This window comes from Lepidochelys kempii, chromosome 4 (assembly GCF_965140285.1).
Source record: "Lepidochelys kempii isolate rLepKem1 chromosome 4, rLepKem1.hap1, whole genome shotgun sequence".
In the NCBI taxonomy this organism is placed as follows: domain Eukaryota; kingdom Metazoa; phylum Chordata; order Testudines; family Cheloniidae; genus Lepidochelys; species Lepidochelys kempii.
This window is the reverse complement of record NC_136383.1, coordinates 136925883-136941427: the sequence shown is the minus strand read 5'-3', so window position 1 is coordinate 136941427 and position 15545 is coordinate 136925883. Positions and strand designations below refer to the sequence as shown.

The 15545-nt window shown below is 42.9% G+C and overlaps 1 protein-coding gene across 7 annotated transcripts in view; it reads left to right on the top strand.

Moving 5' to 3' along the window:
• The first annotated feature begins 6313 nt into the window (after window positions 1–6313).
• ALMS1 (ALMS1 centrosome and basal body associated protein) overlaps window positions 6314–15545 on the top strand; it is a 132541-nt gene continuing 123309 nt past the window's right edge. For 3 of the 7 annotated variants that reach the window (XM_073342984.2, XM_073342983.2, XM_073342978.2), the window contains exon 1: window positions 6317–6522. In XM_073342984.2, the coding sequence (XP_073199085.2) occupies window positions 6475–6522 (48 nt within the window). In that variant the 5' untranslated portion in view covers window positions 6317–6474. Of the gene's footprint in view, window positions 6523–15545 lie in introns of all 7 variants that reach the window. The other 4 variants (XM_073342981.2, XM_073342982.2, XM_073342988.2 and 1 more) reach the window with 3 other exon arrangements.

Sequence of the window (15545 nt, the reverse complement as noted above, 5' to 3'; positions counted from 1 at the left end):
TTCTCGGTGAAAACAAAAAGAAAGAAGTCATTAAGCACCGTCAGTCATTTCCACATTTTCTGTTATTTCCCCCCATCCCCTCATTGGGTAGCAGGTCTACCCTGTCCTTGGTCTGCCTCTTGCTTCTAATGTATTTGTAGAATGTTTTCTTGTTACTCTTTATGTCTCTCGCTAGTTTGATCTCATTTTGTGCCTTGGCTTTTCTAATTTTGTCCATACATACTTGTGTTAGTTGTGTATATTCATCCTTTGTAATTTGACCTAATTTCTACTTTTTGTAGGACTCTTTTTTGATTTTTAGATCATTGAAGATCTCCTGGTTAAGTCAGGGTGGTCTTTTCCCATACTTCCTATCATTCCTATGCAGTGGAATAGTTTGTTCTTGTGCTCTTAATAATGTCTCTTTGGAAAACTGCCAACTGTCTTCATTTGTTTTTCCCCTTGGACTTGCTTCCCATGGGATCTTACCTACCAACTCCCTGAGTTTGCTAAAGTCTGCCTTCTTAAAATCCATTGTCTTTGTTTTGCTGTTCTCCCTTCTAGCATTCCTTAGAATCAGGAACTCTATCATTTCATGATCACTTTTACCCAAACTGCCTTCCACTTTCAAATTCTCAACCAGTTCCTTCTTATTTGTCAAAATTAAATCTAGAAAAGCCTCTCCCCCAGTAACTTTCTCCACCTTCTGAAATAAAAAATGGTCTCCAACACATTCCAAGAACTTGTTGGATAATTTGTGCCCTGCTGTGTTATTTTCCCAACAGATGTCTGACTAGTTAAAGTCCCCCATCACCACCAAGTCCTGTGCTTTGGATGATTTTGTAGTTGTTTAAAAAAAGCCTCATCCACCTCTTCTTCCTGGTTAGGTGGTCTGTAGTAGACCCCCTACCATTACATCATACTTGTTTTTTACCCCTTTTATCCTTACCCAGAGACTTTCAACAAGTCTATCTCCTATTTCCATCTCAACCTCAGTCCAAGTGTATACATTTTTAATAAATAAGGCAACACCTCCTTCCTTTTTCCCCTGCCTGACTTTCCTGAGCAAGCTGTACCCTTCTATATCAATATTTCAGTCATGCATATTATCCTACCAAGTGTCTGTGATGCCAACTATGTCATAGTTGTTTTTATTTACTAGCATTTTGAGTTCTTCCTGCTTATTCCCCATACTTCTCACATTAGTATACAGACATCTAAGATACTGATTTGATTCCCCTGCCCCTCAAGTTCTGTCTTGTCTCTCCTTTTTACCTGCTATAACAGCCCATGCTCCCCTCAAATTCTGAAATTTCTCCCAGGTTTCCATGTTCTTAACTTACCTGTGGGCTTTGGTCACCTGCCCCCTTCTAACCTAGTTTAAAGCCCTCCTCACTACATTAGCCAGTCTGTATCCAAATATGCTCTTCCTCTTCCACAATAGGTGGACCCCATCTCTATTTAGCAATCCTTCTTCCTGGAACAGCATCCCATGGTCCAGGAAGCCGAAGCCCTCCTGGTGACACCATCTTCACAGCCAGGCATTCACCTCCAGGATGAATCTGTCTCTGCCTGGGCCCCTACCCTTGACTGGAAGGATTGAAGAGAACACCACCTGTGCTTCCAACTCCTTCACCCTTAGTCCCAGAGCTTTGTAGTCACTTCTGATCTGCTGGGGGTCATACCTCACATGATCATTAGTGCCCATGTGGATGAGTAGCATGGGGTAGTAGTCAGAGGGCCAGATGATCCTCGACAATCCCTCCGTAATGTCTTGGATACGGGCCCCTGGCAGGCAGCATACCTCCTGGGATGCCATGTCAGGGTGACAGATTGATGCCTCCGTCCCCCTCAGGAGACAGTCACCAACCACCACTACCTTACGTTTCCTCCTGGGAGTGGTGGCTGTGATCCTCCCAGCCTTGGGGGTACATGGCTTCTCCTTCTCCACCTTTGGGGGTGATTCCATATTGCTTGTCGCCAGGGCAGTATATCAGTTTTCCACCATCATGGTGGGTGGGTTGGGAGTAGGGGTGGAGCACTGTCTGCTGCCAGAAGTAACCAGCTGCCAGTGTCCTCCGTGTGACAGAGCCATATCCTCCTCCTTGGCGCTGTGATTGCAATCCTCCGCAGCTGGATAGATTCCTCAGCCTTGGATGTCTCCATATGAATATTCTTGAGGAATTCCTCATGGGCACGGATGCTCCTCAGCCGAGCCACCTCCTCCTGTAGCTCTCCCACCTGCTTCCTGAGAGATTCCACCAGCAGGCACCTTTCACACTGGATGGTCCCCCCAGCCTGGCTTTCTGTGAGTGGGAATTATAGGCCACAGCCTCTGCAAATACATACCGGGGTAGAGGCATCCATGGTTATGTTGTCTGTCTGGATACAGGTGCAGGTGGAGGAGACAGGAGCAGTGTTGGCACTGGCAATGCTGCCCTTCCTAACCATAGCGATTATATTATGTCTCCCTCCCACAAACTCCCCTGTTTCTGGTCCCCTATTCGCTAGCTCCCCTTGGTCACTTAGCCTCTGGCTTTTAAGGCCTTCTCTCTTAGGTCAGCCCTACCCCCTCATTAATCACACAGGGGTAGAGTGATCACAAGGCTGATTGAAGCTGATCAAAGATGATGGAGGATTATCCAGGGAACAAAGGCTCAAACAGTCCTCAGGCACACATTCCCAACTGACCAGTAACTGAAATAACTGAAAATAACTAAAATAACCTGAAAGAGAAGGAAAAACACAAACAGCCAGACAAACTCACTCACATGTCACTGTTCACTAAGTTCACCTCTACTTTTTTTTAGAAAGGTTATTAATAGGGATATTTGGAAGGAAAAACAGGGACTCCACTAAGGTTTGAGTTTGCTTAGAGGGGCATTCCCATGTTTTTCACCCAATATTGGTATATCACAACGAAGTGCGACTTTTTAGTGCAACATTGTCATGTAATGTCAGAACACCCCACAGAGATGTAACATGTGGGCTTCCTGGCAGAATTTTGCCACATTGCATCCTGGCATTATCTTGTTACATGATAGTAGTACAACATGAATGAGTTATATCAAAACACCATCAGATAGCATGAGGTAGTGTCTCTGGGGGCAATGAACTGTTATTTACTGTATCTTTGTACAGTGTCTAGCACACCAGGGCACCAATTCATGTTTCTGATTCTGAAACATCACCACAAAGCAATAATAGCAGTATGAGAAGACCATGTTTGCAATGCCAATATGCAACAGTGTTGCCAAAAATTGTGATTTTATCATTGTGACAATCAGGATCGAGACACCCCAAGGGGAGAACAGGAGATCTGAATCCTAAAGAATAAGCAATTGACTCTCAACTGGTTTTATACAATGTTATCATGTATAATTATGTCAGGTAAGGTCTTTTATGAAAGCTTGTAAAGTTCTGATAGGTTCTGATCTGATGAAGTGAGCTGTAGCTCACGAAAGCTTATGCTCAAATAAATTGGTTAGTCTCTAAGGTGCCACAAGTACTCCTTTTCTTTTTGTGAATACAGACTAACACGGCTATTACTCTGAAACCTGATAGGTTATGTTTATGAATGTATGTGTAGAAAATTGTAATTGTAACTGTGGTGCAACTATAGCATTGCCTCTCAACTGGGAGGAGGAGGGAGTGAAGTAATCAGGCAGGGCGGGGCACCGCTCAGGCTAGCTGTTTGCAGGAAACTAACTGCAAGCAACTAGCATTGTAATCTAAGGAAAGACAATGGTGGACCATTAAAGGTAATGAAAAGACGTTAAAACAGAAAAGAAACCCCAGTCTTGGAGAATTAAGACTGTGTAACCATGAATTACCAGTGTGAGAAAAAGGGGAGGGGGAAACAAACTGGAAACCCTGTTAAAAGGGAAGAGGGTTTGTTGCATGTTTTTTTGTTCATTTCATGCTCAATATAGTCCTTATGATGTTTATCACAATGTTCTATGCACTTTTAGCTGTTTGTTATTACATTTACTGTTAGTAGTACATTTTAGACAGATTACAGTATTTTCCAAAACGGAGTTCAGGTGTCCATCATGGCATCCGAGGCAAAGGATAACTCAGATGCCACACTGGGGAAGCTTCTTTATGGAACTTTGGCATGAAAGAAGCCAATGGACATTTGGAATTAGTTCCAACTGGCTCCTGTAGAGCTACTTACCTCCGAACCTAGGCGTGTGCGTCTTTAAAAAAATTAAATTAGTCTCAGTACCCGTTGCTAGGGAGCTCTCTGTTATAGAGACAGTCAAGGTGCAGTCTTTTTGTGCGGCGTCGGATCTCCGGATCAAGACCACTGGATGAGGCAATCGGATCAAGATCACCAGCAGCTGTAAAGACATTAAAGACTGTTAACAACTAGTCACTTACCTCAAACATCATGGTGTTCCTGAGTTCCAACATCTTCCCTTTGGGACCAGTCGCCAGGATCCTGAGGGCTCTCACCTTTGGGCCCCACTACTTCAGCTTCTAGATCCTGTGAGACCGTGGATCACCTGTGAAGACAAATGCATCTTAACCTCATTTCTGCTGGTTAAGAAAACCTAGAGACAGGAAAGTATCTTGGGGTATTCTTTTGTTCTCTTTTGTTTAGTTGTTGCCACAGTTTGGGTTAGTTGGGGCCTGAGTTTTATACTCACCTCCGTTAAACCACAACTCACTTGTTATCTGGTTATAGTTCATGATTCTTCCCTGTTCCTGTTGTTACTTCTCTTAAATAAATCTTCTGTTTTTGTTTTGGAAAAATCCTCTATCTCTTTTGTCCACTACACACACAAGGGAGGTGGGAGGCACACCAACTTCTATCTAACCTCAGATGATAGATCCTGAGGGATGAAAAGATCCTGCTGCTGAAACCAGAATTGTAGCTGGCCTATTTACTCTGAGTTTCAGGTTAACAGGTTTGGAGTGATGGCTGCCTAGAAACTGAGGGCCAGCACCTACGCAGGCTGCTGTTTGTGAAACACTGGATCCCCTTTAGGACAGAGGGCACACAGGGAAACTGTTCAGAGGCAATAGGCAACTTGTATTACAAAACGGAATTTAGCTACTATAGAAATGTGAAGCTGAGATTGCATCTTTGTTTATTTTCTGTGTATCTTGTATATTCGCTCTTCCTTACTATTTCATCTTTGAATCTGTGACTTTTTCATTAAATAAATTTTTTATTTTTTCCCTAAGCAGGCCGCTGGTGTGCAAACTGTGAGAGTGTGTCCCGCAAAGTGAACTGATAATTGGTGCCAGGTTTTACTCCTTCGGGGGTGAGGATCCAGAAAGAAAAATTCTGTGTCTGGCAGTTGAGAACTCAGGGTGATGGATTTTGGGGGGGACCCAGGACCAAAGGGGCTGTGGGGTCACGCTGCAAGGAGCAACTAGGCTGCTGGAAGTTAGGGTTGAGAGACATTTATGCTTGTAGGCTGGCTAATGGTGTCAGGGATGTGAACATCAGGACATCCAAAGTTACAAGGCAGATGGTGCCAGAACCTCTTAGTGGTCTGGGTGATCCCAAAAATGTCAGTCACGAGTCTCACGCTATTTACTGCTTTTCTTAAAGGTCAAGCACCTAGCGCTGAGAATTTCAGCTATTGCTTTTTGGAGTAATATTTTCGTTCTAACACTTCTGGAACAAGGCCTGTCCATGTGACCTGAGAGCACCCTAACGGCTCAGAAACCAAAGACTCCAACAGTTACTCTTATTATTAAAATCTTATCATTTTTCTGCGGGCTCTCATGATTTTTTGAAGGTGTGGGGTTAGCCCGGCTGCACAGAATGTCGACAACCCCAAATTAGCCGGAGCTTGGGTGGAAAACGGTGACGTTCCTTTGTGATTTTTTTCTTTTTTTTAATTTCTGTGGAGAAAAAAATAGTTGACATTTCAAATTTTGTTGGCCTCCTTGGAGTCGTCCCGTGGCGCCAGGTTAAGAAGCGCCACCATGTGGCACCCTCATAACCCAGGGCGAGGGCAGGCCGTGTCGCTGCCAGGGCGGCACTGGGCACGACGCGCAGTCCCCAGGCTGGGTGCCCCAGGGCTTTGCGAAGGGGACAGATGCTCATTGGCAAGGCCGACGGGGCGAGCGCCCTTGCGCCAGCAGGGCCACGGGCACTGCCACTGCGCGCGGCCGCCACTGACATCCGGGCATTTCAACAGCAGCGCCAGCCACCGCCGCCTCCGCACCTCGACCCTCTCGGCGGCGCGCGCACGCTCAGCCCACTGCAGGGACGGAACCCTCGCGCGCGCGCGCGCCCAACGGCTCTTCCTCGCGCTGTTGACACAATCGCGCGCTCGTTTCTCTCTCTCTCCCTTCAACGGCTCCTGTGCTGACGCCGGCGCTCGCGCCGCTCGTCCCCGCTCTCCCCTTCTGCTCTGAGCGAGTCCCTAACAACGGGCTGGGGAGGTGGCCGCGCATGCGCAGCTGGTTGCCGCCTGCTTGCCTGTGTGTGGCCCGAGTAGCGGGCCGCTGCGTGAGGGAGCGCGGAGCAGCATGGAGCCGGGCGAGGAGGAGGGGACGGAACGGCCGGGCCAGGCTCCTGTGAGTACACGGCGAGCCAGGCTCGGCCCTGCTGGGCCCTGTTGGCTTGGGGGCAGGGCAGTGGTCTCTGGGCTGGGGGCCATGGCTTGGGGGGAGGGGTTGCACACAACACAACACAACACAACACCCAGCGTCGCTGCCAACCGTCCCCTGCAAACGCTTGGGGTTCCTGTGTAACAGGGCAGCCTATAGCACTGACCCACGGCCTGAGCACTGGCCTCGTGCTGCCCCTGCGAGGTGCCCCCCTGCTCAGCGAGGCTGCCGGGAGCTGGGCCGCTGTGGTGGTGTGGAGCCTCAGCACGAGGTGGCGGGCTCCCGGGTGGTGCCCAGACGCCGTGAGGATGGGCCTGTGGGAGGTGCGGCACCTGCAGCCTCCAGGCGGGTGGAGCTGGGAGGCCGTCCTTGCAACAGCATTATAACCAGCGGCTGCAGCGTGGCCAAAATGCGGCTGCTGGTTTGGGGCGCCTCCGTCTTTGGGCGCCCAACTTGCGACATCTGAGGCCTGGTTCCCAGAGGTGCAGAGCACCCACGACTCAAGCTGAAGCCAGTGGGGTTCAGAACCACAGCAAATCGGGCCCCGGGTGTCTCAGATTGGGCACCCATAATCCATAGGTGCTGTTGGAAACTTCAGCATCTGTGTTTGTGGATGGGAATATCCACATTTATTACTGTATGGGATTGTTATTGCACAGAAACTTAGCCTGCAAAGAAGAGATTTAAATGACACCTTAGGTTGCTACAATCCAAGGAACTTTTAAAAATCTAATTTACTTTTCACTGTCATGGTGTTTTACTTTTGATGTTCCTTTCAGCTTGGCCAGTGCAAATAGATATGTGAATTTCACTTTCTGTCTCTCATGCACATAAGAGGATCACATAGGGCCCTGTTCTGCTAAGACTTCAAACATTTATGCACCTGAGTAGTGCATGCTTTAGCAGGCTCAAGAACCCTCAGTGTTTGGGCTGCAGATTCTGCAGGGTGATGTTTAAATCCAGAAGAAAACGTTTTCTCTTAATGTTTGGTTTTGTAACTTTTTAAAAACAAAACCTAAATTTGGGTCCTCAGGTATCTGACCAATGTTCCTTTAATTTTAATCCCAGTGTAAACTTTGGGTCTGGGGGAGAGAGGAGTGAGCATTTGCCCAAAGGAAAAGGGCAACTAGGGTAGGATGACAAGCATTATTTTTTAGTTTGTGTGAGTGATATAAATAAACTAAAGAAGTTAGAGGCTTGTTTCATTGTGTAAAAAGGACAATGAAGTCCAAACGTGTTGGTATTTGTTGTTGGAGTTTGTTGTTGTTTGAGTTGTGATCTGAAAGACAAGCAATTAGAGGCTCTCTGAATGGGAGTAAAAATAACCGGCTATATCTGTCTGTCTGAAACAGGTAGTTTTAAAGTCCTAGGCAGTTTCTTTTGTTAAGTTTGCTTGTATCTGGAACAAGCAGAGATAAAAATAGGTAAACAGTTGGTTCTGGTTACCCACTATTATACTATAGGATTGTGGCAGTTATGCCAGTGATGAGCAGTAAGGTTTCTAGAAAACTGTAGTAGATCTTCTAAAAGTGGAGATCAGAATGCTTGGGCTTGGATTAGTACAGCAGCAATCCATTCTCTAGACTGAGAGCTCAGTGCTAAACACCTATGGTTCATTTATTCAGAACTCCTTATTCGGTCAACTTTTTTTTTTTAAGGTAGAGCGTTTTGAAATCGGTGAGTATGGAGCACTGAATAAAGCTTTGGGCATACTTTGAGCATCAGGGCATATTACAGCAGTCAGCCATAGACAACCACAGAGTGAAGTAGACCAGGGGTCTGGCAAAGAACAGAGGCCAGTAAAGATAGGTAAAATTGTTGTGGGGCAGAAATATGTAACTTTTCACCTGTTACTTTGGGAGCTTTCCCTAAACTATTCCTCCTAGAATAGATAGTAGGTTGTAATCTTAACTGTAGAAGCTACGGCTGCTGCATATTTTTCTTTTAAGATATGAGATGATGCTCTTACAGCAGTTATTCAGTATACACTGACATTCTATATGGATCTCTTTTCTGGCACTGAATAAATATTTGGTATATGTGTTAAGGTGTTGGGGGCATGCTGACTATGGCTTAATACATTATGAATTATCTGTTTCACTTGAGACATGATACAGGGACCTTGAGTTAACTGATTAATTGATAGCTCTAATAGTAATATTTCACAATTTATGTAATGCTTAATCCACTTGTTGGCCATAGTCTTCATGCCATAAGCAAAGATGAAGCGGAACGAACTCATATACATTATAATAATAAATAATAATTAATAAAAAAAAACTTGCTTAAGCAGCGTCTCCTAACATCTCTGAGTAGTAAAGAACAGAGTTCACTATGATTCTGTTTGCGGCTTTATGAAGTTACTGTATCAAGAGGTTAGAGGCTGTGGTGATGGGTTATTTAGAGCAGCAGTTCTCAAATTATGGGGCGGGCAATGCAAGGAAGGTGCAGGAATGTGTCAAGGGAGGCGTGAGCTTTGTGCTTTTTTTTTTTAAAAGCTCTGGTTGTCAGCCCTGGATCACTGGGACTCATGCAGAGTGGCTGTGCACACCCAGGAGGTGAGCATAAAGGCGACAGCCAGAGCCCCACTTCCCTGGGGCTGACAGCCGGAGCCCCGCCACCCAGGCTCCCCACTCTTCCCCCAGTCCATCACCTGGAGGCAGCAGGGCTCTGGCTGTCAGCCCCGGGTGGCAGCAGCAGCACAGAAGTAAGGGTGGCAATGGGGCACTAAGTCTTCTGTGAAAAGTGATATTGACAAATACCACTTTTCACATTGCCACCCTTATTCCTGTACTGCTGCGTTACACTGCAGTGCAGCCATTTAGGTGGAAGCAAAGTGATTTCTCTGCATATGTATAATCTTCATAATGTTTTAGGGATACCTTTCATCCAAAAAGAAAAGGAGTACTTGTGGCACCTTAGAGACTAACCAATTTATTTGAGCATAAGCTTTCGTGAGAAAAATCCCTTTAGTTGATGTAGGATGTCTCCGCAGTATGGCACTGTGGTAGCACAGATGCACTGCTGTACTGTAGTGTAGACATACCCTCTGCCTCGAAGTGATGTGAGTTCTGTATTTCACTTCTGTATATATACAGGTTTTCCCAGAACACTGACAATCAGCTCTTTCCTATTCCGCAGGATTTTCCACAGCCGAGCTGAAGCACTGTCATATTTAGAAAGTTTAATAAAATTTTTCAGTATGGCAACTTTTGATTTTTTTTTTTAAAGCATTAAATAGAGTAGCAGTTAAGAAAAGTTCTGTTTTATGCCCAGATATAAATGGGCTTCTTTTTAAACTGCAGATTTCTGATAGGTTTAGTCCTCATTGAGGACAAGTGTCTGATGTACTGTAAATTGAAATCAGGTAAATGGAAATGAATCACATTCACTCAGTGATCACACATTCAAAAACATACATGCTGGGTGTCTGTTTGAATTGGATTAAACATGAAAAGATATGTGCATATGCACGGCTTGCAAGATTGGTCCCTCCCTGTATCTGTGTTCAAATCTGACATTCTACACACACATATTTGCAGTAAATGCTCAAAATTTGCATTTATCTGAATGTGATTGTGTTTGTGATGTCACAATTAATATGTCCCTACATAGTACATGAATTCATTCTCCTCTCCCTCCCCCAAGCCTAAGGAAATAAAACACAAAATATTACATGAATGCGTATTTCATCATAATAAAGCATAAAATTAACCCCATCTCCAGTAATGCAATAAAATCAAGGGACATAATTCCATATTTTATAGGAATGATAACTTTGGATTTCTAGATGTGGTTTTAAAATCCAACCATAGCACTATGCATTTAATAAAGATAAACTAAACTGAGTTCTTTTAGAGTCTTTCCTAATTTTTGATGTTCTGGGCGATGCACTTGTTTACTGTTTGAAATTTGAACACTTCACCTGGGAACTGTATTCTGGCTAGGTCCCTCTAGCTTTCTCTCTTTGTTGTGCTCTTTTCTGTTTGTTTGTGTTTCAGTAGACTCAGGTTCAGAACAAGGATCTATACAATTTGTTTTATTACCTAACCAAATTGAAATATTTCAGAGTAACAGCCGTGTTAGTCTGTATTCGCAAAAAGAAAAGGAGTACTTGTGGCACCTTAGAGACTAACCAATTTATTAGAGCATAAGCTTTCGTGAGCTACAGCTCACTTCCTCAGATGCATATCGTGATAGCCCACCAGCAGGAGAGTGAATTTGTGTGGGGGGGTGGAGCGTGAGAAAACCTGGATTTGTGCTGGAAATGGCCCGCCTGATGATCACTTTAGATAAGCTATTACCAGCAGGACAGTGGGGTGGGAGTAGGTATTGTTTCATATTCTCTGTGTATATATAAAGCCTGCTGCAGTTTCCACGATATGCGTCTGAGGAAGTGAGCTGTAGCTCACGAAAGCTTATGCTCTAATAAATTGGTTAGTCTCTAAGGTGCCACAAGTACTCCTTTTCTTTTCCAAATTGAAATAGTTTCCTTGGTGCCATTTTTCCTTTTACAAAATGTAGCAGACACTACAGATTTCCAACAGAAGTTGGTATATAAATCTCCCCACTGTATTTTCCACTGAATGCATCCAATGAAGTGAGCTGTAGCTCATGAAAGCTTATGCTCAAATAAATTTGTCAGTCTCTCAGGTGCCACAAGTCCTCCTTTTCTTTCAACAGAAGTTACTCTCCCTAGCAAACAAATCATCACAGATGTGATGCGTTAGTTCAGTTACTAAGCCCTTTCTTTTTTTCTCAATGTGGAGAGAAAGGGAAATCATGAAAACTTGACAATTTTTCTCCTCCATCCTTGATCTGAACAAACCCTCAGATAACTATTCTAGTCTAAATTTATTTTCTGCTTAAAGAAAAGGCGTACTTGTGGCACCTTAGAGACTAACCAATTTATTTGAGCATAAGCTTTCGTGAGCTACAGCTCCCTTCATCGGATGCATACTGTGGAAAGTGTAGAAGGTCTTTTTGTACACACAAAGAATGAAAAAATAACTCCTCCCACCCCACTCTCCTGCTGGTAATAGCTTATCTAAAGTGATCACTCTCCTTACAATGTGTATGATAATCAAGTGATTGTTTTGTGCATCACAGCTAAGATGACATTAACTTTACACATTACTGGTATCAAATGGTAGAGCTTCTTGATCACTTTCGTGTTGCTCTCTGGTATCTGGTATTTTTTGAAACAACCAGAATGTTAACTTGCCTGTTTCTTTTGTTTTCTCCAGCTGCTACCCTATGAGACTATTTAATTAGCGTACTAGGCTGGGAGGCTTCTCAGGAAAAGCCTAATGCTGCAGGAAGTAGTAGTGATCAGTAGGCGGTGCTCTTCTCTGTGAGTCAGTATTAATTCAATTCCCCAAATTTGATGACTATTTTTTTAAAGGTTTCAGAGTAGCAGCCGTGTTAGTCTGTATTCGCAAAAAGAAAAGGAGTACTTGTGGCACCTTAGAGACTAACAAATCTATTTTTTTAAAGCGTCCCTGTCTCAGTGTGATGTGGCTTTATTCTCTTCTCATTGAAGTCCTTCCTTAAAGCACATTTTTCAAAAAGAGCTGTGGTTTATGTGCCTTCTGCAGAAAAGTGTTACCAAACAGGTAACTGGAAATCATAAACATTGAAATTAAAGTGGAAGGGGATCGTAGCAGGAAATCCAAACAGAAACTGTGGAATTAGCAAGATGGGTGGAGGATGCCATTGTACTGTCAATTTTTTTTTTTTTTTTTTTTTTGCTGCTCCCTTCCCTCCCCCTCCTCTTTTTTGTATGTTTTGTATTTAAATTGGGAATTTTCAAATTGTTTCACAATGTGGATCATATCTTAATAGAGAATCACAGAGTCACAGAATCACAGAACTAGAAGGGACCTTGAGAGGTCAGCTAGACCAGTCCCCTGCACAGATGGCAGGATTAAGTATTATCTGTAGTTCCCCAGGCTGTCCTTATTTCCCTTTTTATAGATTGGCACTATATTTTCCAGTCCTATGGAATCTCTCCCATCTTCCATGAGTTTTCGAAGATAATTGCTAATGGCACAGATATCTCCTCAGTCAGCTCCTTGAGTATTCTAGGATGTATTTCATCAGGCCCTGGTGACTTGAAGACATCTAACTTGTTTAAGTAATTTTTAACGTGTTCTTTCCCTATTTTAACCTCTAATCTTACCTCATTTTCACTGCCATTCACTATGTTTGACATCCAGTGAAAGATTGACTTGTGAACACCTTTTCTCCTATTCATCATTGAGCAGACCACTTCTCCCATTCATAATCACATAACATCATGGTTACATATACAGTTATATATACAGCAATTGGGACATGCAATATTAAAGTTAAGGAACTGTTTTGTACACTTCAGTTATCTTTAATTCAGTAAGTATTCTTTTTGAAAAAAATTAATCACATTGTCTTCTGCTCATTTGATCTCCTCTTCCCATCTTATCCTTTCATCTCTTTTTGCCTGCTCCCAGGCTTCTCTACTGGCTTGTCCCCCTCTCCTGGACACCTAAGGCAAAAGGACAGACAACTTTTTAGAAATGCAAATAAGGAATACAGTACTATCTAATAGTTAGACCAGGGTACTGAAAGTCAAGAGAACTAGGTTCTAATGCTGGCTCACATAGTGTCACATTAGGCAAGTCATTTACCTCCTTTGTGCCTCAGTTTCCTGATCCGTAAGATGAGGATGATAATACTCATATACCCCATAAAGTGTATTATGAAGCCTAATGTCTGTGAAACGCTTTGAGATCCTTGGATGTAAGGCTCTGTGTAAGTATTCTTTATTATTAATGTCTTGTCTTAATGTATTACTAATCTCATTCCTCAAGTTAAAGCTTCTAAAATTATCACCTTCCTTAGTTTTGGGCCCAGTTGTGATTCTTATAGGCTACTATGGGTATTTGTAGTAAGCAAATAATAATTCACTGAGCTTTCTCCTCTATTTCCACTTCCATGAGGAAGCAGCATGTATAAATTTTAAGTATCAAAGTAAACAATATGATATCTGATACTAGCTGACAAACATGTCAGTTTTCCATGGTGCATCTATCTCTGATTCAGCTTCACTCTATTTTTCCCCATTGTACAGGATCAAACTAACCTATTCCAAGTTCCATACCATTCATTTGAGATTAGTGTGTCTCAGGGGAATAATGTACCTGGGGAATAAAAATGTCAGTTACTTCGGTTTTTGCTCCAAATGGAGAACTCAGATATGCTTCATCTTTCTATATTCTCTTTGTTTTTTATGTAGTTTTTGCATTATTTTGGGGCTGTCACAGTTTTGGGGTAATTGTACCTTTGACCCTCCTATTGTCTCCCTATTTGGTCTGTGCAAAGAATGCCCTTTCAGGCCTCCTACCCACATCCCTCCCCCTCCTGACCACAGGTTTAGGCTTGAAGTCCCTTTGCATGTTGCTGTGATTCTCCCAGCAGGTCTGACTAAGGCCTGGTCTACACTAACAAGGTAAGTGAATCTAAGTTACCCTAGTTAAGTTACATAAAATACATAACTTAAGTCAACGTAGCTTAGATTGACTTACAGCAGTGTCTGTACTGCGCTATGTCGACGGGAGACGCTCTCCCATCGACTTACTGCGTCTTCATCAGACCCACTAAATCGATGCCTGCTGCATTGATTGCAGCAGGGCTGATTTAGCCCATAGTGAAGACAAGCCCCAAAGTCCAGCACATGTGCTTTGTTTTCTGTCCCTGGGCTATGAACAGTGTATGCCAACAATTACAAATAACCAAACAGCTCTTTCAAAACAGAATACATTTATATTAGAATAAAAGCCTTACAGAGAAAACATAAAAAAATAAAAAGGTCTAATCGTGTATTTGAACTTACCAGTGGCATACACTGCCAGGATTAATTGATTTAAATTGTGATTGAAATCACAAAGTGGAAAACCTTGATTTTTAATCAACTTTTCCATTAGTACTTCAGTTATTTTCTCTGAAAGGTGCATTCTCATTGGATCATCTAATCATTAAAACTTGTTGATTTACTAAATATAGCCTTTATACAAGTTTTGGTAATCTTTCTGCTACATAGGTGGGCACACTGTAACGATATATATTTATATAAGCAATTATATAGCTTAATATTTTCAGATTCTTGTACATTTTTAGTGGGTTAGAAAATGGTGAATGATACATTGCTTATTTATTACATTTGTGTCAAGCTACATTAGGATAGTTACTGAAATTTAATTAAACACAAAACAACATGTAACATTTATTTATATAAAGCAAAACCTTAAATGTTTTGAATACATAAATGTCTCTTATCAAAACATGTTTCATATTCACAACTAAATAATTTATTAAAGAAACAGAGTAGACAATTGTAGTTAGTGAATTAAACTGATCTCAGGTCAGCGTGGAAAAATTTTCAAATATGCCTAAGTGAAAGTGGCTGGAGCATACTATGGTCCTACTCACCTCAGTCTCTTGAAAATGAGACAGTATTCTAAGTTACTTAGGCTGTTCTTCAAATTTTTAAACCTAATAGATCTCATCCCCTCCTTCCTCCTTTTTATTCATAGACTGGAAGAGAGAGACAAATTCTTCTTTGAGTGCTGGTCCCTATGTGTATTACACTGTGGGTACACGTGTGCTCCACGCATCTGGAGTGAAAGAATTCCTGAAAGCCGTGTATGTTGGTCTGCACATGTGCCCCTGCTCTCCTCATGCCTGCAATTGAGGAAATAAAGGGTGGAGTGCACCGACCACCTGTCCAATTCCTTCTTATCACTGCCTGGCCTGTGTCAGAGCTTTGTCTTAATTTATTCTTCTGTCTGAAAATACATGTGTACATATTTTGTAAATAGTTGTAGAATTTTATCTGGTAATTTTTAGCTAAGTTTTTCTGGTTGGATGGATAGATAAATAGTTTTCCTACCCAGGGGAATCCCTGTGTTCTCCTCCTCCTCCTCCCTGGTACCCTGTTATAGGTATTGGACTAT